The sequence below is a fragment of the Diabrotica undecimpunctata genome, chromosome 2, assembly GCF_040954645.1.
Source record: "Diabrotica undecimpunctata isolate CICGRU chromosome 2, icDiaUnde3, whole genome shotgun sequence".
NCBI classification, from domain to species: Eukaryota; Metazoa; Arthropoda; class Insecta; order Coleoptera; family Chrysomelidae; genus Diabrotica; species Diabrotica undecimpunctata.
In genome coordinates, this window is record NC_092804.1 from 45034844 (window position 1) to 45061417 (window position 26574).

General features: G+C 33.0%; 1 protein-coding gene across 1 annotated transcript; it reads left to right on the forward strand.

The window, feature by feature from the left end:
- Window positions 1-2093: 2093 nt before the first annotated feature.
- LOC140433291 (protein Wnt-4-like) lies at window positions 2094-26362 on the forward strand. Its single transcript, XM_072521323.1, has 5 exons — window positions 2094-2207; window positions 13572-13787; window positions 16857-17116; window positions 21039-21137; window positions 25988-26362. Exons 1-5 carry the CDS (start codon window positions 2110-2112, stop codon window positions 26347-26349), a joined length of 1035 nt encoding a protein of 344 aa, XP_072377424.1. The 5' UTR covers window positions 2094-2109; the 3' UTR covers window positions 26350-26362.
- Window positions 26363-26574: the final 212 nt, after the last annotated feature.

Here is a 26574-nt window from a genome sequence, read left to right on the forward strand (position 1 = left end):
CAGGTCATCTTGTCCTTGGCAGTGTAAATTTAAAAAGTTCTCGCACACTAACTACTAAACTATTTTAATAATGCCGACAAAATAATGCCACACGACAAAAAAGGTAAATAATAATACTTTAATCGAGTCTCAAAAAAAAATGAATAAAATATTTATTTACTGTTTATTGCAAAAAATGTTAATAGTACGTTCAGAAATTTTGCTTAGATATTAACAAGCTACATAAAAAAAGTATGTCTTGATGATAATCTGAAATAGAAAAAAAAATAAAAATAAATGACATATCAAAAAATTTAATGATATGGATCTTTGACAGCTATGAACTGTTTGAACATCAGACAGTCGTTCGATGAACAATTGCTTTTGCTCAAAAATATTCACAATTGATCAGGTCTGCTCTTAAATCTCTTATTAAAAGTCAAGAAGCATTATTCAATCACCAAATTGCACATCGCCTCAATCTGGTACAAATTTGAAAAGGTATCATTTATGACTTTTAGAAAATTGAAAGACCCGTTATTTGACGAGTTAAAGTGACATCAGCGAGAGAAAATAAATATGGCAATCAATGGGTAATTTTATCCGTAGATATCAAGGTATAGCAATAACTAACCTACGAAGTTATCTTTTGAAAAAAACTAGTGTAAGAAAAAGTCTTAAAATTTAAGGGAAAACCCCCTTTAAAAGTATCAAAATTCTACATAGAACTAAACGTAAGGAATGGACCGAAGATCATTAGAAATAGTCACAATAGCGTAATGTTCGTTTTTTTACGACGCCTGGTTTAACCTATATGTAGTTGACGGGAAAGAATCTAAAATATTTCAGAGTGGAACGCCTCCCTTTTGACAGAAGGTAATTCCGATCCGATCAGTGATTCTCTAGGGTGATGTAATGCATGATTGTCCTTGATCGTAAGGGCAGAAAAAGTATTAACGGAAGGAAATTTATTGAATATACATATAGCATTTTTCCACAATTTTATTTAATCCCGTTATTTTTCATTACTTGATTGACGCTAGTTATGAAGAGGGTTAAAATATTCATTAATATTTTATTATTAAAATTAAAGTTCGTGTAACCTTCTGGCTTAGTTCTAGTGTTAGGGTTTTCAGAACGCCCGAATTATTTAGAAAACAACATTTAGAAAAGAACATATCTAGAGTGTCCAGGAGGTTTAGAAATATGTGTAGTGAAGATAAAGATAAGCTAAAGCGAATGCGTACGCTCTTTGGATTCCTTGTCATAAAGGTTTGAAATACACTGACACTATCAGTACTACTAATATTAATGACTATTTTAGCATGAACAAAAAAAAACTACACAACATATGGTATATCGAAAAATATCTGAAAATACTAAAATTGGTTCAGATAAGAGTTTACAAATTTTATTTTGAAAAGTACAGAATCTCTACGGCTACTCCTGAGCTGCCACCTGCAGCAAATTTGAGAGAAGAAGGAAAAGCATTTTGAAATCTAAAGTTAAAGAGTTTGATTTATCAGAAAAAATATGAGTAAAACAAGAACGATATTACCTCAGAATTAAGAAAAAAGTAGCGAAAAAACAGAACACTAAGCAAAGTAGATATTATAGGTCTAATTATGACTTTCTCTAAAAATCAATAATGTTCATACCCTGGGTTCTATTCTATATCGTGATTCTATTATACTTTTTCTACATTTTAACAGTGTAATAGGTACAACTTATTTATCTGATTAATTAAATACTAAATTTTTTAAAGACGTCCTTAAAAAAATTTTTAATACTATATTAAAAAAAAATCCCCTTGGCGCTTGTGAAATAATTTTTTTAATGATTTTAAACTTGTTTTCGTGGGATACCGTTTATTGATCTTGTATATTCATTGTTTTATTTATTATTTTACATTTTTCATCAATAATGCAGTAAATACTACAATATTTTGGTATGACGACGTGACTGAAACTGCATTTCACCATAAATTTTTATCTGAAAATTTACTGTGCTTTTTTTGTTGGCCACACCTTCGCAGCAGAACGGAGCATATTTGTTTTGAGTAATAAATGGCATTTAAAGATTTAAGATTTGTTGATACTTCAGTCAAGTGAAGTTCGACATGTAGCACCAATGATGAGACTTTTGACGGTAAAACACCTGACATGTCTGATGGTGACTATTTTAGTTTATTGTTTGATAGATAGTGATAGTGGCACCCCTAGCAACAGGTGAGTGACGCTTTATCAAATCTAGGCGGGGTCCTTTTTGGGACAATAATGCAAAGAGCGGTGTGGCTTTATTTAAATTAAGAATGCCATGAGTGTTAAAAGATCAACGACTCCGTATTTTAAAAAATCCCAATAAAACGATCCGTATTAACGTATTCCGTATACGCAATCCGTATTTCGTTGTAAATATTTATTTTTTTTTAATTAACAAAGTTTAAAAATGTCAACAGACTATATGCGAGTCTAGAAAAGAGTTACAGGGAATATGAAAATAGTAGGCACAGCCCTACTTTATCCACATTCTTCTATTAGAGTATTCTCTAGTGTTCAATGTATTGCGTGGAAATGAATATGTCAAAATCTTTATCACACTGCTACTCACAGTTTAAATTTCAATAATTAGGCTGTATATTTAACTAGATAAAGCCATGATTCGTTTATCAATTTGGATCTAATTTTTAATGATTTGGTAGGTATATTGAAATTGTTTCTTAATTTCCCAGCTTTACGGAAAATCGTATCGTGTTATTATATTACAGATATTTCTACTCTACATCTCAAATACTGCTTCTTCTTGTTTCTTTTCTTCGGCTTTTTCCCATCAGGAGATCCCCGGTTTTGTCCTACACAGCACTCTATTCTCCCAGTCTCCCAATCACCTTCTTTCAGGTCTTTATCTATCATAGCATTTCTTATAAACGTCTTCCATTTTGTAACAGGTCTTTCTCTCCGTCTTCTTTCCGGCGGGTCCCAGTCCAATATTCTTTTCGGTCATAAATGATCTAGCCTTCGTTGTAAATGCCCGTGTCACTGCAGGGCTCTGTTTTCCAACTTTTTTGTAATTAAGCATTCTAATTCCATTCTGTTACATATTTCCTCTGTTTTTATTTGATACTCTCTGGTGATTTGTAGACATCTTCTTATAAAGTCCAAATCAACAGTTCTTATTTTATTTCGTATTGTTGTCATTGGCCATACTTTCGCTCCATGTAGGGTGATAATATTTAGCACTATAGTCAGAAAAATCCTTTTTTGTTTTCTTTGGTTAGAGTGTTGTTCCATATTACATGAAGTGTTTTCTTGACTAGTTTTCTCTTCTGTTTTCAAAAACTCCTAATACTGCTTTTATTTTTCAAAAGTACTTCTTTTATTTTTCGGAGTATCGAAAGTACTGCTTTTATTTTTATTTCTCTTGTAACCATCTTTTTTAATGTTTCGTTCTTTTATCTGTTTATATCTGTTTTCTTTTTCTCTTCCTTTATATATAATTTGATAATTCTATATTTTTTTTTCAATTTCCCTATTTTTTTAAACATATATTTTAAATACTATGACCTACTTTGATATACTACTCGATTCTGTTCTCTAGGTAAATCATTACCAGTTTTGTTGCCTTTTTTTAATGTTTAAAAATAATGTTTTCTGATGTAGATCCATTTTAATATTTTTTTCTCTTAACTGCTTTAACTCTTACACAATTAATATGATTCTACTGTTGTTTCCCTGTCTTCCATATATTGTATGCGTGCATTATAAGTTCCTATAGATACTAATTATCTTTTCAGCAAAATCATTTTATTTCAAGTATCTCTTGTTCTTCTTTTTTAGCCTGTATCTACCAATTTTTATTTCTTTCATTTCCTTTCATTGATTTCTATGTATCCACTATTACTCTATTTCTCTTCTGTCGTCAATACACCTCTTTTGAGAGCGCCCTATAGTTTTCTTCGTCGTTAATATCTTCATTCTGTGATTTTCTTAGTCTGCCTTTGTTCTGTGTCGCTAAATGTCCTGCCCAGCGTCACTTCATTTAGTCTAGGAAACGACGGTTTTCACCTCGCATTTTTTTCGGAAAAGATCAATTTAGTTGAAAATTTGAGAATAAGTAGTAATATGATGCCGAGCTATACTTTATTATAGGTTAGCTCTTCTTCGTCGAATGCTAAATTTTCCAGATCCAAAGTCAAATGATGGGAAAACTATGCACTTTTGGAGGATAACTTATCGAAACGGTTAAAGTATTTAAAAAGACCTATTTTTCTGGTCTTGTACCAATATATTTTGTTACTTTTTAAAGAAAGAAAATTAGGTTTTTGGAATTAAAAACTCACGCCTCCCAAACAAGTTGATGAGTCACAAGATAGAAGCCAGTTAAACTGATCCAGTTCTGTCTCTTATTATCCAAGATCATTAGTTATACACTTCAATCTGGTACTGAAACTGCTGCTTATTGATTCCAGGAATATTTATCGGGGAATTATACCAGGAATATTTTCGGTCTAGACCCGAAATGTTTTATGATAACAGGGTTACCGCGTGAAGCTCTTCACCATGTATTACGGTCTTGCTTAGTGGGAGGTTAAGGCTTCACTTGAAAGAGCTATATTTACATCAACTAGCCCTTCAAATTTAAACTATATATAATTCGCTTTATTTGTATGTCTAATACATTCCATATTTCTTTCCTCTGATACGTTTATATAGTTATATTCGAACGTAGAGATTGTTTCTAGATTAATATATTGGCTTATAAATACTTTGTTGTCACTTTTTTAGATCTTTCTATTTCTTCTAACAATATATCTATTATTTCTTAAATTTTTTCCCATTGTTTGATATTATTGCTAGATCATATTAGATTAGATCAGAATACTATAACAAAGAGGACCATAAAAAATCAAATTGTGAATATTAAATAATAAAGAAAGTTTATTCAGGTCCAAAATCGTAGAAAAATAAGTCATTAAAATATTTTGAAAGAACTAAGGAAAAAAGTTTGAGAATAAAGAGCCAAACAAAGTTTAGAAAAAAGTTGGGAAAATAAAATAAAGAGCTGAAGAAAATAGGCCGTACACATTTTTTCAAAGCTATAAGGCAGCAAAAAAGAAAGTGAAAGTAGCAGTAGCAAAAGCTAACGCAGAAGCGTATACAAATTAATATATTCGATTAACTTGATACCAGAAATAGATAGGTAAATAGATTCAGTGAGGTGGCTTTTGGCCTATTCCACTTCGACCTTTTCAGATCTATTGTGGTCCTCTAATCCTAGATTACATTCTCTAGCCTGATCCTTTTTAAAAGGTCTACTAGCTTCGATACTGAACCTTTCATGTAGCTCTTTCCTGGCGGCTTTTTTCGCCTAATGTAAAGAACCGCACATTTGCCAGGCTGTCACACTGACACAAAATTTGCTTTGCTGTTTTTTCCTCTAGGTAACAGAATTTTCATAGATCATCATCTGCCAATCCCTTTAACTTTAACTGTATATTCAGCTTACAGTGCCCTATTATCTAATCTAACCCAATATGGCTTTGACTGTTTTTCTGTATTTGCTTATTAGGTCTGCTGTAAATTTTGGCGACTTTTCTATAATAAACTGTTACGTCTGTCTTTGTCCTGGTAAATTCCTTCACCATTCCGTAGATTTATGTGCTACTCACCTTCTTGTAGCTGTTCTTGTTACTGCCTTTGCAACGCCGCAAACTGTTTCCCGGTTTCCGGTCCAATGAGTGACATTAATAAGTTTTGCTTGGCCATTTCATTTGTTTTTTTATTGCTCTTATAACCCCCGTCCCCTGGTATCTATACTACTATAACCTTGCTACAATTTCCTAGTTCGATTAGGGCACCCACTAATCCCATACTAGCTTAGAATTGACCTATACAGAATTGTACTTTCTATTTCTTCCACGCAGTGATGGATCGCCGTTATTTTTACCTGTAAAACTGTAGCATCCTTCGATTGACTTACCGGGAAATGCATCCCTTGCTTTGTTCCCAGTATACCGGCACCCACACCCTCGGAGCTTTTAAAATATCAGTGTACCTTCCTTCCAGTCTTCCCTACCTAATACATTAATTTTGAATTTATTGTCAGAAGTATATCTCGTAGCTGTTATATCGATAGGTTGCCTTATTACGATATCTGCTTTTAGCTTATCGATTAGCTTTCTCTTATCAGCAACATGCGTCTGGCTTACGTATTGCTAACTATGTATTAATCTGTGCATCACGAATAAAGCTTCACTCTGTATAAAGATATAAAGTGGTGGAAGATTCAGCAGAACTTCCAACGCTGCTATAGGAGTTTTTTTATCGTCCCCGTAATACAGTCATGCTAGCATTTGTGTATTACTTAGCAGCTTTATTGCTCCCACTTGATGCGTCTTTGTCCACCACGTCACAAATCCATAGGTTATTATTGGTCAATAACCCTCGTATATAACCGTAGGGTTATTTTGAGATTAAACCATCAATTCTTACTACATTCTTCAAACCATCAAACCATCAATTCATAGTAGATTTCTGTTGTTTTTAGTGTGTGTGTGTGTATTCCATGTAAGCTTATAATTAAAATATATCACTAGGTTTTTTGTTTCTTTAACAAATGGAATCGATGTTCATCCTAGATATAGGAATCAATACACAAACGGTTATGTGATATTCATGCATCTTAAGAAAGCATACGATAAGTTACTCGAGACGTTCTGTGGTGGGCGCTCATGCAGAAAGGAGTTAATGATGTGTGTATGAAGCTTGTGAGGAATATGTATAAGGAAGTAATTATGTATTAGGATAGATGTGGGAGACTAAAAAATTTTTATATAAATGTAGGATTGCATCGGAACACAGTGCTTAGTCCGTATTTATTCTCATTAGTGTTAAATCAGATAAAAGGAAAATTTAAAAATCTTAAATAACTTACAAGATTCTGTAACCCTGTACCAACTTGAACAGGTCTCCAACTTTTCGAGTCACTCAGTCTGCTATAATGCCTTGCAGTCATGCAAGATACGGTTGACTGTTTCAGGTTTTCTGCTACAGAGTCTACAGCTTAAGTCAACATGAAACAGTCCTATTTTATACAGGTGTATAAAATATTTATACATTTTGGCGTTTAATATACATTTTGCCATGTGTTTACTATGTATATATTTTACAGGTGTATATTTTACCGGCGAAAGTTATGTTGCTTTCGGATCACGGTTTTTTCCGGTCGTAAATGATGCTTTTTGGCACTCCCACGGCCGGCTCTAAACCAAAGTATTTTCTAGGTGATTCTGGTAAGCGCATTAGCTCTTGCATTACCGTATATTTTCCAGTGTCCACCTTAGGGCTTATTAGGGCCCCCAAGGCTGCTTGGATATGTGGATATATTAATCTGCTTCAAATCGAAAGTGCTCATGTTAATTTATCTTGCACACTGCAAAATTGAAAAAATCTTTGACTATAATATAGAGATATATTCTCCTAGTGGAATAGAAATGTTTAAATTTCCTCTACTATTGAATATTCTTACTCTCGACCCTTAGTGGTATAACTCTGCAGTCTGGGTCTACTGTTTCCTCTGTCCCATATCTCGTGTGGACAAATTTCTACTTGGAAAAGTCTAAGAAGGCCTAAGTTTGATAACTTAATCAAATAGGATTAAAATTTTGTAGTTTAAGTAAAAACAGCATTTACAGAATAATGCTAATTTTTGATCACTCTCCAAGTTTCTTATGTTTTTTTGATTATGTATTTTAGATCATTAAACAGGCTAATTCTTATCTGCTATATTGGATTTATATCGGAATAATTTTTTACAAATTCCTATACTAAGGCAATTAACCATATCAGTACTCCACCTTTGTATAATGTTCTGATTGATATCATCTCCCATATTACTACCAAATTCACTAATTTGTTTAATGATTTAGCTGATAATTCAAAACTCATAAAACTTAATGATTGCAGTATATGGGATCATTAACACTGATACTGTAAAAACCTAAATATTTTTCATTGCGTTAAAAGGGTTATAAACGGGTACGTCAAAATTGTACGGTAAAATAAGAAAGAAGTTTAAATTAAAGTGTTTCAAATATAATAAAACAAATATTGAGATAAACTAATTTTTCGAAATACATTACTTCAGACCTTTCCTCTCAACATATTTTCTAAACCTTCAAAAAAATAATATTTTTTGATAATCGAACAAAGGTACCTGTTCATAGATAATTTTAAGATAATTTTAAATAAAACCATATGGCAATTAATACCTCAATTGGAGGTATTATTTCAAGTTTTTTTTAAACGACTTATTTTATTTTGGTGATAGGTCTGTGAATGATGGCATTGCTGTCTCAGGTTTGATCTTTTTTTGTTTAAAAAAAAATCCGCTTTAACCTAATAAGATTATTAGTGGAACAGCAACAGTTATTTACTCTTTGCTTAAAAAAACAAAAGTAGATTATCGATAGTGTTTTTTAAATTTAAAAGTATTTAAACAAAACAAAACTGGGTACTTATGTCCAAATCGTAAAATGGAAATAATTATTTACTTGGGTCTGGATACCTGGGGTGGTTGCCATGGTCCAATGTTATTTTTCTCCTGAACCTTTGATGGGGTGGATTTCCATTCATTGTTTCAGTTTTCGAACAGGTGCTTTAAGAACTAGGTTTTTAGATCCATACTTATTTAGTTCTTCCTTTATTAGTTAAGCTAATGGATGCTACGTGTATATTTTCCTGATTATATGTAGTGATAACATAGAATCTGTTACGATTAATATGTTGTTTTTCATATTTGCATTTCTGTTCAATATTGTTTGATAAATTGCATACAGTTCTAATATTAGTTATAGTATTCCACTATAATATAGTGGAATTCTAGTTAAGTAGATCTATGAAGTGCTGCATAATAAGATTAGTTGTTGCTATTTTTTGGAATTGTAATAGATTGCAATTCACATTGACTATTAAAATTTTTGCAATCAAAGGTGTAGATCGAGATATATTTTTTTGTTGATAGAAGGGTGGAAATTGCTGCTAGTTAAGTAGTAATTGAATGATGGATTCTGTGGGCATATGGGAGACTGAACTTTGAAGAGTCATCAGTCATGGATATATCTAAAATGTTATTTATTGGAATTCTTTTATTTACAGTTATGTTAGAACTCCCCGATACAACGTGGAGTACGCCAGGGGGGGACACCATACGAAACTGTTCACGACGCTTTTGGAATATATATGTAAAAGGGCAAAACTGACCGACAAGGGCATAAACATAAACGGAGAAAAGCTTAGCCATCTAAGGTTTGCAGATGATATTGTACTAATAGCTGATAGGATAGATGAGGCCAAAGAACTTTTATATCAGCTCTACCTTTCCTCGCTAGAAGGGGGATTGAAAATAAATATATCTAAAACCAAGATGATGACAAATCTTGTAGTCAGCGAAGATATATGCGTAGGAACAAGATCCATAGACCAGGTAATGGCCTATAAATACCCAGGTCATGAGATTCGAATAGGAAAAGATAACCAAACCGTTGAGCTTCTCCGTCGTATAAGACTGACTTGGGCAGCCTTCGGCAAGCTGAACCATATTTTCAAATCGTCTGATACACCAATATGCCTTAAAAGAAAAACGTTTAATCAGTGTGTTTTGCCAGTGTTAACTTACGGTGCGGAAACGTTGACCATGACAAGGAGAATAGTTCAAAAGATCCGTGTGTGTCAAAGGGCGATGGAGCGTGCTATGTTGGGCGTTTCACTACGAGACAAGATCCCAAATCGCCAGCTACGACAAAGAACAGGAGTGGCTGATGCAGTAGAGAGAGTAGCAACACTGAAATGGAACTGGGCAGGTCACGTGGCTCGAATGACAGATAATAGATGGACAAAGCGGATACTGGAATGGAGACCAAGAGATGATGCCTACCGAAGCAGAGGTCGTCCACCAACACGTTGGACTGACGATCTAAAATGTTGTCATAGGAATTGGATGCAAGAGGCACAAGATCGAAATAGATGGAAAATTATGAGGGAGATCTATGTCCAGCAGTGGATAAGCGAAGATTGAATGATGATGTTAGAACTGTAATTAAGGGTTAATAGCTGCCTGCTTTAGCGTTGACTCACCTATTTATTTTAGTTGTTCTGTAACCTCCAAGTATAACTCTTAGGAGGATGTTATGTAACGTATCCAAAGGTTTTAACGTTGTATTGACAGATGTATTTGCAACACATCTGTAATCAATTTTGGAACGAATTAAGGATCTATATTCCATGAGCAGTATTTTACCATCGACATCCCAAGTTTTGTGAGCTAGGTATTTTAACAATTGATTTTAACATGAAAGTCCATAACTGCTGGATATGACTTTTCCAATTTAACTGTTAATTAAATATCATTCCTAGAAATTTTATTTCGTTTTTATAGGAAAGATTTTGTTTCTCAAGCGTTAGGTTTGGTTTTTCCTCGATAGGTTTATTTTGAAAATATTATACATTTTGTTTTATTAGAACAAAAACTAAAACTGGTACTTGGAACTAATTTAAGGTAAAGTGAGGTAAATATGATAATAGGGAAATGTGACGATGACTTACAGATTTAGCACATATTAAAATATAGTGCTGTCATCTACATTACAACGGTTAAAGATGCGTAAAATTGGTCTGTAAGCAGCGTGTAAGCAATGTATTGTAACATAACCCAACATTCACAGTAGAAGTGATTTTACTAATCTTTAAGTATAATTAATATTTCACAAGGTAAGTCTGATTTAGTATTTGTTAACTTTTTCTTTATAGTTATATTGTGTGTATGTACAACAACATAACTATATTAAAAGTACCACCACACAGCAGTCATCTTTTGCAAACATTAGACCTGTTTGTTTTTCGGTCATTTAAACTAAAATCAATCACAAGTTAATATCTTGGCAAAGACAGCATGTGAGCAAAAAACTGCCAAAGAGAATGTATTCGCAGTTTCTCTGCGAAACTTGGAAAAGCTATTTTAATAGAAGTTATAGAGGGTGGATTCCGAAAAGTTGGAATTTTCCCAAATAAAAAAATGTTCTACCAAATGAAGTACTAAAAAGATGGAACGATTTTCGAAGTACTATCCGTGTTAACGGGAATTCGATAGCAGACAATACTGTAGTGGGTTCTACATCAGCAGATAACACTGCAGTGACTTTTACATCAAAAGAAGAAAGTACTATAAAAGAACCTAGTGTTAACGTATCATTTGAGAACTTGTTATAGTCAGTAGCCAAAATTAGCTAAAATAAATAAAAAAAAGATCAACTTCGTCAAGCAACACAGATTTGCAACCTGCATCTCCACCTTATATGGATTCCGAAAATTATGAAGAGTTTTGGCTTGAGTTTCAAGATGATAATACCATTAAAGATGTTGACCAAATTGTAATTCCTAATTCTTGGGTACCAGTAAGATATTGCACCAAAAAACTAATAAAGCATTTTGTTGGAATGGTTACAGAGTCATGCGATGATGGTTGGATAGTAAAGTTGACACGATTTGCAAAAAACGCGTTTTCATGGCCAGTAATGGAGGACAAGGACACTGTGGTACCAAAGTGATATCGTCCTGATTTTGCCAGAACCAACTGTCAATAGACGCGGTTCTTTTATATTCTCTGTTAATTTTAAAGGTTACAATTTATCTTCGTAATTCATTTTTTGATTTCAATATTTGTTTTATTTATGTACCAATAAAGTATGTTTTTGTAGATAATTAATTTTTTTAGAATATTGGTTTTCTGTACAATTAATCTTTATACTTTAAATTTTATAGTTTTGCTCCGTAACATTTTAAATATCGTACTTATAGGTTGGTATACAGGATTTTTACATTTACCCCAAACTTCGAGGTAAATATGATATACTGACATAATTAAAAAAAAACACATGCATAACATTTTTCAAAAAAAAAGTTGCATGTATATGAAAGATAAGATCAATTAATAACTATATTTGAAGTATTGGACATTTTTTGTTTTATCATTGTTCCATTATAATGTAAGTTTTACCCGCATGAAAGTGAACTATTTAAAAATTATATCACATTTATTCCACTTTACCTTACTGGTTTATTTAAAGTGTTCTTGAAATATGGACACCATACGATTAACGTTTTTGCCTTTGATGTAATGAATTAGTTCATCAGCATATAGGTATAGTCTTGCCTGAGCATGATTTTTATTATATCGTTTATTTCTATTAAAAATAGAGTAGGACTGATAATTGATCCTTATAGCAGCATTCGCTCGTACTTGAAATTTCTTTGGGTTAAAAAATTGTTTATGTAGGTCAAAATATTTTCTTGATATCCCAACTTTTTTAGATTGTTTAATATACAGTGTTTCCATACTATATCAAATACTTTAGTTATGTCAAAGTAAATTGCCAAACATTTTGGATTATTTTTAAAAGCTTCGTGAATAGCGTTTTCCCGATCTATGATGTTGTTTATAGATCTACCTGGTTAAAAGGCAGCTTATTTGATAGTAAGTTGATCATTGTGTTCTATGTTCCACATTAATCTTTTGTTGACTGTTTTTTCCATAAGTTTACACGAAGAACATGTTAGTGATATAGGACGATATAATTCTGGTTGTAATTTATATTTATTTGGTCTAATAATAGGGACAACAATGCCACTTTTTCAGATTTTTGGAAATGATTTTTGTGACCAAATATTATTAAAAATTTGGAGTACAAACTCTTTTACTTCTATGCAAAGTTTTTGAATAACTTGTATTTGTATGTCGTCTGGACCTAGTGAAGTGTCTTGTATGCTATTAAGTTCTTGAATTATAGGGTTAAATCGATGATAGATTTGTGCTGCTATTAATGCTAGATACGTATTTCTGTCAGGATTCTTGTTTGCCTTTTTTATGATTCTCTTGGCTTCAGCTCTACATTATTTTACTTAATTTAATAGCGGCCTAAAACTTTGTGTATTGGTAAACCTTTGTGTATTGTGGTTATTTGAAATTATAATATTTTTATAATAATTATTATAATATAAAGATAATATTTTTAAATTTATAGTGAAGCAATTTTCACAACAATCACTTAAAATGAGCAGTTCACGAGGTAAAAATGGAGTTCCCAGGATATTGTACTAATCCAGTTTCTAATCCAAATTCGGCCTACCCGCTTATCATTTCTTCTCTTTTCCACACGGCTAATCATCTCTTCTCTTTTCCACACGTCTAATAATCTCTTCAACAATACTACTTTTTAGAATTAAACGACACCCTACAGGGACAGTGGTGTAAACGACCACTACCAGTCGGAATTGAAAAAAATATTTCACTGTGCAAATTTAAAAATGGAACTGGCGTGCCAAAATATTAATCTAGTATAAACCTTTACTGGCATGCAAACAGGACTGGCGTGACGACTGGCGCCAGCAAATCCATGCGTGTATAAACTCGCCTTAATAGTAACATTCATTCATGTTAATTTTTATATACTCTAATAATCTAGTTCTAATAATTAATCCTATTTAAAATTATTCCATTAGTATTAATGTACTAAACACTGTATTTTGATTCTGTTATAGAAAGATACCAAAGACTAGCAGGAGAAACTCTTTTATAGCAGCTGTATATACAAAAAATAGCACTAGATACAGTGCTACAGCGAACAAAAGAGAACTTTGTAGATGGCTAAGGAGCTTTAAGCATCAGAAGCTGCTGTGTCTGAAAAGAACAGGATTGCCTGAAATTATTAGAGACTATAGAAAGTTGACTGTGCTTTCTTGCATAAATCATTTTAAGTAAGAAACATTTTAATATTTTATATTATACATATTAAACTTTAAATATGTTTTAAGTATTTTTCTGTCTATGTTTAAAAATAAATTAAGATAAAGTCTAGATAAAGCCTCTGGTCTATAAGGTTCTTGTTTTATATCGTTCTCTACTTAGAGATATATTATTTTGCCATTGTTTTGAGTCACCTATTATCAAAGTCACCAATCTCTACCTTGAAAAAAGAACCGCGAAATTCTGTGGTAGCTTTATTTCGGTTACGATTTGCCTAATTATTATAATTATATATCCTCATTATATATTATAATATATAATGAAGATTTTGTTTCACACACATTTTTTATAGTCTGTCAAGTATCTATTAAGAAAAATCAAAAAGAAAAATAAAGATTGGCGATTGTGATACTAATACTGTAACTTTGGTTAATTTGATACAAATTTCGCTGTCTTGAAATCATTTGAAATGAGTCTAGTTAAATCAAAAGTCATTCTTGTCAAAATTAATTTTATTTTATTAAAATTACACAGATAGTGCTATTTTATAGTACAGATTTTCATTATTTGTGGACCACATAATGAGTCTTCGTTGTTAGGTACGCTTGATAGATCCATGTTCTGTAAAGGTGCTTTGTAGTAATTCAACCTTGAATTTTGGAGCCAACTGTCTCCAAAATAAAGTTCAAGAAAATTCTTGACGTCTTTTAACTTCTCCCGACTGATATTTTGTATATTGTTGGCTTTAAGTATGGTATAACTGATACGAGATAACCTTTCTTTAATCTTGGTTAAGCTTCGAAACACTTTCGTTGAAACGTTGAAATTTGGATAACCCTTCACCAAAATGTCTCCAAGTTTTTTGATGGATCGCTTCAGATAAAGTCGTTTACTATCGGTAAGTTTAAAATGCCACTGCCTTATAGCTTTAATGAACTTTAATGAGTTTGTTTGTTGACTTCTGCAAGTTCACTTAGTTTCAATTTTCTGTACTTAAAAGCTGTGGATTTGTGCTGGCACTGCTGTTGTTTTGATACTTTTCCGATGTATCTGAAATAGAAAGAAAACTGTTTTTGGATCTATTGAAAAATTGGTGGGTCAACAAGAGATTTTAAATTCAAATAGAGGTTTAAGCCATACTGTTACAAATAGTACACTTACCTGAGATGTTTCTTAACATTGCATTTCTAATTTTCAGGTTGTCTAATCAAAAACGTTGTATTTACTGGGATACATTTAATGTTCTTTCTCTTAATAAGTATATATATATTTATATATATATATATATATATATATATATATATATATATATATGTGTGTGTGTGTGTGTGTGTGTATTTTTTATCTTTCTGATTTGACTGCATATTTAGAATCGATGAGATCTACACTCTATCTAGATGCAGACCCTCATGTTGTCGTCTAAAGTTAAACGAGTTTATTTTTATTCCGATAACCTCTCTGACTCTATAATGAGGATCTGATAAAACAAAACAAAAAATAAACTAAAATATATTGCAGATGATGAAAGAGTAAAGGAAATTAAAAAGTAGAATCACCAATGAATACAAAAAGTTATAGTTGAAGTATAAGAATATATTACGGGAAATTATTAGTTTTTGTGTTGTCGGTTTTGCCGTTTAATATCAGTTGGTGAGCTACCTGGTTGACAATTATGTTGCTTATGTCTCGTCGATTCTTTGGATCTACACTTAATTTTTTTATCGTATTTCAGACTATGTTGCTGCTGTACGTCATGTCCATTCTACCTAAAGTCTCTTTCCATTTTTTTTTCATTCTTGCCCCGCTCAGCACCCGAGCAATATTAAGCCGCATTTGATGGTATTTCACTAAAATGTTCTTTTTCAAAGAGGCATTTGTATTCGGCCTCCGGTGTTGTGTCGACTGCATTAACTTTTTTATCATCAGAGAATTGAGCTAATGTGGCCTGGCCTGCCTGAAATTAAACCTTCTTCTAAATGGAACGGTAGGGGTTCTAGCTACCTTGATTCCCACATGTTAATGTGATTTAGGGAAGGGGTCAAATACCATCTTGATACAATTTGACTTAATATTGTCGGATACAAAATATAGGTCTGGGTTGTAACTTCAAAGTCTTACTGTTTAGGAAGAAAGGTAGTTTTTGCAGGGTGAGGTTGTTCTGTCCATTGCTCGACTAGTTTGCCGTAGGAATATATATTGTTATATCTCTATCGGATATAATGGCTGTTAAAGTTGCCCAGAACAAATTTTATTTTCTGAGACCAAAAGTTATGTGCCAGTATAAAATTAAAGACCGCCCTGGCGGTTTATACATGAACGTGACTGTATATTCTCCTAGTTCTGATGTTATATTTCTATACCACAATGACTTGTAGTGCCAACTAAGGTTACGATGATGTTTGTATAGATGCCATAAATGATTAGGCTTCCGAGGTTTGAATGGGGAAGTTCCATTAGTAGCTGCTTTCCTGGATCTGAGGTATATGTGCTAATATGTATATGATTTTTCTTGACGTAGATTACATTGCAATTGCATTATCTACAAAGGTGTCCAAGTATTTCTTTTTTGTTTTTGGGGATGCCCTCTACGTTAATGGTGATCAATGTCAGAGATAGTCCTGACAAGAACCCTTTCTCTTTTTTTGGCAATACGTGTGCCATTTTGTTGAGTCCGGTCGTGGAAGAATTAGCCATTTCTTTCAAGATTTTTTTAGTGGACAAAACCTTTTGGTTCTTATTATTATCAAAATTGCGGTAACCTCTTTGTCTCTGTCTGTATAGATATATATCGTTTGTGTCATTCAGAAATTTGTTTGTCTTATCCTTTGCTCTATTCATATTCACATTTCATTTCTTTTCCGAAATATTTAAGTTTACATATTCAAGTCTGTTTGTGATTCTAGTTGTAGTTCTAGTCTACGCTTACACAAATCCTTTTCCAAATGCAGCTAGTTCCCTTAACTGATAATTATCTAATCGTCTATGTGCTAGAATTTTAGTTAATAATGGAACATAAACGCTAGGTTTCTGAGTCTGTGGCTTCTACTGTTTAACCTAAATTAACAAAATTTTTGTTTTAGATATGAACAGTGGCCATGTTTACGTCATAGAAAATATTTTCGAAAAATATATCGAGAAACATCTTTTATGCACTCTTTGTCCGCGTCAGCTTTTATGAATCTGGTAGCGAAGGCGTGTGCTGCCGGAAAATTAGAAAACTGTAAATGTGCTAGTCATGGAAAGTCTGACAATTCTTCTAATTGGCAATGGGGAGGTTGTGGAGATAATACCAAATTCGCGAAAAATCTGACATATAGATTTTTTCAACTTAGGAGGAAAGGTAAGAAGTAATAATGACTTTTATGATTGCTATAAATAATTTTTAATTAACAATAGGAAAACAATAATAATAACTAATTTAAATAAAGTGCTTTCAAGCTACAAAAATTAAGAAAAATTCACGAAGAATAACGATACGTCTTTACTTTACCGAGTCTTAGTTTATTCTATTTTGTAAATCGATGTAAAATTGATTATTGAAATTACGCTTTGCTATGCAGAACGTGTGGCTATTAAATAATCATAACAATATACATCAGTGTTGTCCAAACATTCTTATATCGGGGACCCCTTTGGACAAAAAAAATTAATCGGCGACCCACTTGTCTTATCATACCCAGTTCACTCGCCATTTAATAACATTGCCATATCAAGGAGAAGATCTAATACCCGTCTAAGATTTGCTACAGTTGTTTAATAGAGAAGAATGTTTTTACTGGCGCCATTTATAAACCAGTGCGCCACCTGAGACACAATTTCTTCTTACGTTTTCCTTCCGTATTTAACCAAGAGAATGCCTTGATTTTTCTGGAATTGTAAATTCGACTTTATTTAAGCGGAAAAAGATGATTAGATAACAAACGTTGCGTTGTCCTGCTGTAGTAAAATGGTTGGGAAGTTATTTGTATTATCTTCGTTTTTTCATCTTTACTATTTTATTAGACAGGGATAAGTTTTTAAAAAGATCGGTAAAACCCTTTACGTATGGAAATGAAAATAAGAAAATTAAAAACAGGTTGTACAGTGATGAGTATTTTAAATACGGTTTTGTTGGTTATTATGGATAAACCACAGTGCGTTATATGTGGAGAAGTTTTGTCAACAGAAAGTATGATGTGCTCGAAACTATTTCGGCATTTAAATAGCAACCATAAAAAAAACCGGGAGTCTGCAAAGTTTTTTGTAAGGAAGCTAAGTTCTCTTCACAATCAACAAGCGATTTTTTCATGCTCCACCGTTACAAACAAAAAAGCCTTACTAGCAAGCTCTAGAGTTGTATATCGCATTGCAAAAACCAGTAAGCATAAAATTGGTAAAACTGATTCTACCTCTAGCTGTTAAGATGGTGAAAATATTAATAGGCGAAGAAGAGGCTGCAAAAATAAAAACCATACCACTCATGGCAGAGGATATTCGAGAAGAAAATATTGAAAACATCACAAATTCTTCGTACTTCGCTCTAGAGATGGATAAATCTACAGAAATTTTCAACTATGCCTATAACATTTATAGGGTACAATGGAAAAAATGGCACAACAGAAGATATTTTATTTTGTTCTTCCCTAGAAACCGAGACTGCCTGAAAGTGTTTGTTTGAAACTTTTATGGATAGGACAGAACATTGATCTGGTCTTTTGTTAAATTGCAAGAAATAATACCAAATGCCAAATAACTACACTATTTTTTACACCGAGAAGCTCCCAAAATTAACCTCCCGAAATTGATTGTCTTTTAAAGAGTGATATTAAAGTTGTAAACTCCATCAAAGAAAGAGCGTTACAAACTCGCATTTTCAAAAAAATTTGTGAAGACATAGATTCTTTTTATGTAAATCTTCTTTATCTAGAGGTACCATCTGGAAAACAGTTTTTCAGTTTAGAGCAGAACTTTTGATGTACTTCAAAGATAATAATTCGGAATATAAAAATCAATTTTTAAATTTCCTTTTTTTTTTCTCAGGTTAGCTTTCCTTGAATTTATTCGAACACCTAAATATTCTAAATAGTGACTTACAAGGCCGTGATGTTAATATAATCACCGTCACAGATAATGTTAACATAGATGGATAAAAAAGATAGTAAAATGGACTCCGTCCACTAGAAGAAAACAAGGTAGACCGAGACAATCTTGGAGTTGAATTATGGCAGATAAATTGGAAAATTGGAGATTCAATTGAAAAAAAGAATTTTGAATTATTCCAGTGCATTCAAGAACTCATGGAAGCCAAGTACCTATAATATTAGGATCAATTTTGAGCGGGTTTCTACAGACACGCAAATTAATTTGAACAACAGCTCTGTGAATATTTCGCCAAAAAAAAAAATGGAACTAGCCATGACAAGTACAGATGGGTATTGAATCCTTTTTTGGACAATTTTTTTCAACAAGATGACATTCCAACATAAATAAAAGATGAGAGAAGAAACATGTAACGAGATATCGCACAGAATTATCGCAGAACTGATAGAACAATAAAAGAACACAAATACATAGATACGATTAGCTCGAGTTATAAAACAGTGAAAGAACTTAATACAATGAAATTGTACAAACCATATGTGTGGCAACATAAGAAATTACGATGATAAGACATACAGTATTATGCGAATCAATGGAATCATTGTGACATTTTTCAATATTTACAGTTGGCAACACTGTCCACACATTTACAACTAACCAAGCAATGAAAACATAACCTTACTTTTCTCTGCTTCTTCTTTTATTTGAAGGTGTTTTAGGACATTTCCCACATCTCCCAAGTTTGTGTTGTTTTGTACTATTTTGTGTTGTTTTCCGTAATTAGTGAGTTTGTTTCGATTAATTCCCTCATAGGAATTCATCCTTCACTTCCTTTTCATGTCTAGAAAGCGTGAAAAGATTATCACGTTAAGTGAACACACTTCTATGTCACAAAGAGAAATCGCAAAAATGTATGGAGTATGAGCCAGGGGGTAGTAAACAATATTTTGAAGCGTAAACGAGAAACGGGATCAATGGATGTGAAAAGGTTAGGAAAATGCGGAAGAAAAAGAAATACAACACAAGCAAATAAAAGATTTTTATTTCCAAAGAACAAATTGGACCCTAGAAAAACAAGTCAAGAGCTCCAACAAGATCTTAGCAGCATCAGGTGTAGTGATTTTGCATTCAACTGTACAGAAAAGACTTTTGGAGAATGGTAGAAGGGCAATGCGTCCACAGAAAAAAACAGCTTCTAACTAAACGAATGAAGAAACAAAGGCTATTGTGGCCAAAAATACCCTAATTGGACTGTAGACGACTGAAGAAAAGTCCTATTTATAGATGAAACTTACTTTATAGTTTACGGATAGCGGTAGAAATTCGTCAGGAAGTCTGACGGTGAAAATCTTACACCGTTTCATATTGATCAAACCCTAAAACATTCAGTCAAAAAAAAGTTTGGGAATATTTTTCATACATGGGTTAGATCTTGGTACCAATCGAAGGTATGATGAATAGCCAAAAATACAAATCTATGTTGGAACAGCGTTCGGACAAAGAACTTCAAAAATGTCAGCCATAAGGAGGAACGATTCTTCAACAGGACTTTGTTTCCTGTCACAAGTCAAAGCAAATGATAAAATTTTTCAAAAATAAGAACTATAATGTTTTAAACTGGCCCGGTAATTCACCAGACCTTAACTCCATTAAAATTTTATGGACCATTTGCAAAGCTAGACTGCGCAAAACCCACTGTACTATAAAAAGAGAAATGATAGAAGCGGCCATTCGGTTTGGTTTCAAGATGAAAGGATATCTGGGAATTGTCTGAAGCTCGTAGAATCTATGTCAAAACGGGTAAAAGCAGTAATTGTAGCTAAATGGGGACATATTTGTTACTAACTGATTTTAAGTTTATCTTTATAGTTTTGTCAAAATACAATTTTTTTCTAAATAAACTGTTTTTTCATTAAAACACCCTATTATTCCATTAATTCGCACAGTACTGTCATTCTTTAAACAATGGTACTATATTTTGGCAGCATTTGGAAACCTATCTTTGATATCAAAGAATAAAATATACCCATAAACTGTTAAAAAATTCTTTGATCAAATATTATACCTCTTTTATCATGCAAAAGAAATTGAAAAAATCTAGATTTTAAATATTAAATTATTGAGTGTGTAATGTATTTTTTAGTTATTTACATGTTTGTATTATAATTAAATGTGTTTTGTAGGTGATGTTAATCAGAGCCTTTTTAGACATAATAGTGAAATTGGAATAAGGGTTGTGATTAGAAATGAAGAAAAAGTTTGCAAGTGTCACGGATTATCAGGTAATTCATATTATATACGTATTTAAAACTTTTGAGAAAGATGACTGTGATTTTATTATCTGTTAAAAAGTATGAAGATTAGTATTTTTAAAATTCTTTTTCTTCCAATGACGCTCCAACGCCAATTGGACCTGAGGCTCCTGTAATTTCAGCTCCAATTTTGACGGTTATGCACCATTCACCTTTAAGTTTTGAAGTCAATTAGGTTTATTGAAATTTTGACCGCTGAAACGGGTGTTACTTTAAATAGTTAGCAAAGCTTATTGTTATATTTGGATCTCGTTGATAGATCCAAAGATCCTCCTTACAATTTGTCTTTCAAAAGCATTTCATTTACTTTGTCTTTTGTATGTTTATTATAGTCTAATATCTTTGGTTGCTAGTCACCAAAGAATTAAATAGGGTAAGTCCGGGAGAGTTGGACCACATTTCTTTGGACGCTCACTAAAATTATATTTGTCAACTCATTAACATTATTATTTATGCGTTTGGTAAAGAATTTAGTTTTATACCCTTAAGAGTTTACTTTCTAATTGAATATTATTAATAAAGGTTACATTGCATTTTTTCCAATACTTTGCATGGTCTATCTCACCCGGACGTTTCTGGGCGAGATGGACCAGTAGCTTAGGAGAGATGGACCAGGGGTAAAAAGTAGGATCAATGACTACAAACCAAGTATAAAGTAAAAAATATGTATATTTTACATAATAATAAATGTTACAATAACCAAATAAAAAAAAACAAACAAGTCCATTCTTTTGCTTTCTTGACCACAATCTTCCTATTAATGGGAAACTTCCCTTTTTGTGACATTATTTCCCCGGTACCGCAAAAGTCACATTTTACTTCAAATCTAGAGCAACCTTCATGAAACCACCGAGAATACTGTACTGTACACACTTCACACAGTCTTTTTTTTTGTAGTTTCATTGTAAGCCTCTTCACATCCCACACATTCATCTTCATCCCATTCTTCTACTGACATACCGTCATCTTGGACTAGATCTGCTGAATCATAGCTTTCTGAATCTGAACTTTCTAACTGTGTCACTCTGCCAGATGGTTCTTTTTTTGGCTTAAGAAACTTCTTTTTTGTTTTAATTTTTTTTTTCTCAGTTGATCTTGTTTCTTTTTCTTTTTTTGTTTATCTTTCATTGCTTGCTCAACTGCCTTCCTTTTTACAACAGCAATGTTCTGAGCTGAATTTAATACTTTTGAAACAGTCGTCAAACATCTCTTAACGGTTGCTTTCTGCGTGAGAGAAGGGACGGGTGATATATGTTCTAGAAGTTTATAAGGAGTCATTTTTGGCGGTGTAAGGCTACTAGTAGTACTGGGGATACTAGCAAGATCAAATTGAGTTCTTGATACTGCACAGGAGACAGAAGAATCAACAGTGTCACTTGTTGGCACACTAGTTACAGCATTGACGTGTTGGCCGATAAGTTCTGCACTGGAGGCAACAGGATCAACCTCGCCGGTTGGTGCACTAGCGAAAGTGTGCGCCAATACTTGGACAATGGGCACTGCACCGGAGGAATCGGGCTCTAGGTAGGTGTAGGCTGGTATTACAGACATATCTAGAGAGACTATGCCACAAGCTTGAAATCCACTCACACTGTCTTGTACACCTGCAGCTTTGGTCCATGCAGAGTTGAGAAGTTTTCCAAACTGCAGACAATTGATCTTTCTGGATGGATTGTTTGTAATTAAATAATTACAAGCACTATAAAAGTAGGACTTAAGTGATTTGAAAAAGGATCGGTCCAAAGGTTGTAACCAGTGCGAAGTATGGGGTGGAATACTCATCAAAATGATTCCTTCTTGCTCCGTGTACACTAGGACTTCCAAGGAACTGGTGTGTGAAGTGTGACCATCAAGTAAGAAAAGTCCTTTCCCGTCTGGTTTTCTAGGTTGGAAATGACTTTTTAACCAGTGCAGAAAAATTTCACTAGTGACATAAGAAGATTTTTGTGACATTTTTACAACTGAACCAGGAGGCATCCCGTCCATGAACTCAACTTTCAAGCTCTTGCCCTTCATTATGCAGTATGGGGGAAGAAATGTACCTTCAGCGCTAGCACAAGCTAGAACAGAAACGGTTTCACCCTTTTCCCCTGACGTAATGGAAGTTACATTTTTAGAACCTTTAATGGCAACAACATTTCCTGGCTTGTTGTTTAGTTGACGCCCGGTTTCGTCCATGTTAAAAATGTACCCAGGCTTTCAAACAAATTGTTTTCCAAAATAACACTTGCGAGTAACTTAAAGTACTCTTCCATACACCTCGTGTTCATTTCCTTAGCTCGGGATACAGATACACCTTCTAATTTTCTAATAGTAAAAGTAGAATTTCTTAAAAGAAAAGAGTTTACATAACCAGCTTTTCTAGTTTCCTTGTTGAATTTGTGAGGTATTTGAGGAATTTGATCTCCAGCAAGTTCAAACGCCATGATTCTCACTGAATATCTGCAAGGAGTAAACCCATGAGGTTGTAACTTTTTTATGTGGCCTACAATCTTCTGTTCATTTACTCTTCCTAAAATGGAGGAAAACCCTAAGCTGTCCTTCGTAAACTTTTGTTTTTTAATCCTTCTTTTAAGAGTGCTCTTAGGAATTTGATAAGCTTTAGCAGCAGCATTGACACCCATTTCTTTATTTTCCACCCCATTAACCGTTTGTATTAATGCACCTTCCGTCCACGCCCCTCTACTGGTATCCTTTCTTACGTATTATAATTTCATTCAGTCTATTTGTTATCACTGTAGTTGTTAATTATAGTGTTGTGTTTAATAAATTAATTCCTCTGTAGTTTTCCGGGCCCAATTTGTCTCCATTTTTGAAGAGAGGTATTAGGATGCTTGATCTTCATTCTTGTGGAATTCTGTTTTGTTGTATTATTATTTGGATTAGTTTTAGTAGTTGTTTGGTCAGATCTGGTCCTCTTTACTCTCGGACTTCGTTTGGTATTCTGTTCTCTCCTGGTGATTTTCTGTTTTTAAATTTCCTTAATGCTTCCTTTACCTCTTTCTCCTCAATATTTATTTCTTTGTTTGCCCTCACCTCTGGTATTGATAGTTCATTATCGTCACCTTTAGCAAATAGGGATTGAAAGTATTCTGCCCATGTGTCCTTCTGAACGTGTGTTGTTTTTATTAGTTCGTTCATCTCTTTTTTTTTTGTTTTCTCCTCATTCTCGATATTTCTGATATCAGAGAAGATTGCTAGAAATTAAATATGTATTAGAAAACGATAACATGGAGGAAAGCTGGGAAAAACTCAAAAAGAACATAATTAACGCAGCAACAGAATCACTTAGAGGGAGGAAAGTAAGATACACTAACATATAAAAAAACACATGGTTTAGAGAGGAAGTGAAGACAAAATGTGAAGAAAAGAAGAAAACCTTTCTACAATACTTAAAACAAAAAACACGCCAGGCATAAAACCACTATAAACGAACCACTATAAATGAATCATAAAAATTCAAATGAAACGAATGATTTAATTGGACAATTAAAAAGGGAACACTGGCAAAACTTTTTAAAACAGATGGAACACGACTTCTACGGAACACAGTAAGAAATATGGAGACCAAATATGAGGGAAAAAATCGAAGCGAGAATTATGGCTGGCAATCGTTGTATTTTTACTTTAAACAAGTACTTTCGAACAAGTCAGGCTCCAAGTGTGGAGAAAAGTCCTCAGGCAAATATTTGGAGGGAAACTATTGAATGGAATATGGATCAAAGACCAAATATAGAACTAGAGCTAGAAGATGTATAGAGCACCGAATATCATAGGGATCATAAAATCACAAAAAGACTGAGATGGTTGTGACTTATCCAAAGGATGCCAATCATGAGATTACTAACAGAAGAAATATGGGGGAAGAAGAAGAAAGATAGGCCAAAAACTAGGTAGGATATTGAAAAAGGTATAGAAGAACTTTCAATTCCAAATTAGAAAAATAAAGCAGCAAACAGCAAAGAATGGAAAAGAAAACAAACCAAGCCATGGGCCTTCTAGGCCTAAAGAGCTAAATTATTTATGTTTGGCCGCTCTCTTCAGTTGTGTTTTTATTTTCGTCGCCTTCTCCGATTTATGGGACAAAATGTTTCATCATTTTTCCATTCCTAAAGGGGACCAAATTTGGAGAATAAACTGGATAAGTGAATTTGTGCCATTGTAGGCTTGTCTTGTGTAATAATGTCTTGTGAGCTAGTACATTGTCTTGGTCAAACTTTTTAGGACTTTTTAACTTTTTTTCGTTCGCTTTTCTTCTTAATTTTGCAGCCATGTACAAGTACTTTATAATGTACTAAAAACCAAAAATTGCTATCAAATGCGATCACTCATGTTGTACAGTCAATTATTCATGTAGTGCCTGATAGATAGGGCCCACACCTATGATTAAATTGCACAAACTTAGGTTGCCCAAGAAATATATGCAAGTGCACTAAAAAAGGCAGTTAAAAAGAAACTGTAATTGATGCATAAATTGTCGAAATCCATGCATGACACAGTTTTGTATAATTCCACTAAGCAATAATTATTTATAAACAATTTTAAATTTAATTGCTATTTTTTATTGTGAAGAAGCTACAATTTAAGTTTAAAATAAGTTTATTGTTGACATTTCGATTTTCACTTTGGAAATCGTTCTCAATATATAAAACATTAATAAATTAAACAAATTTTATTGAAGAAATAAACAACAAGAAAATAGCTTCAGAACAAGATTTAAAATTTTTATAACTAGTTTGTTGCTCCTCAAACAATATATTTAATTGTACAATTATTTGTAAAACATCTATTGTATTTATTCGTTTTTATTCCAATTTTAGGCTCTTGCACATATAAAACCTGCTTTAAAAAAATCCGTCCCTTCGATACGATAGTCAAAGAATTAAAAAATCACTACCACAACGCCATCAAAGTTGAATCGAGTAATAACTACCAACTCAAAAAGAAAGGAAGCAGGAAAAATTTGTTGTATCTCGAGAATAGCCCGAACTTTTGTCCTTCTACCGTTGGGAGGCGCTGTGAAGATGTAGTTAACTGCGACACGTTATGTTGTGGACGAGGATTCTCTACTAAGACGAGTAAAGTTAAAGAGACTTGCAAGTGTAGATGGCGCAATGAGAGTCTATACCAAATAACATGTCAGCAATGTGAAAGAGATGAAATTATTTATATTTGCCAATAAAATTGTGATTTTTGTCAGGTATTATACGATATTAATAAATAATAATTATATTTTATATAGTTTGTTTATTTTTTTTACTGCAAATTCCAAAAATTAATGATTTGCACAGTAGAGCGGGCGCGTAAGTGCTTTTCCACCATTATCATGAGCCGCGAGTATTATCATCATTAGAGCGCTGAATATATGCAACATTTTTTTAAAAAAATATGCGCATATATATGCTTT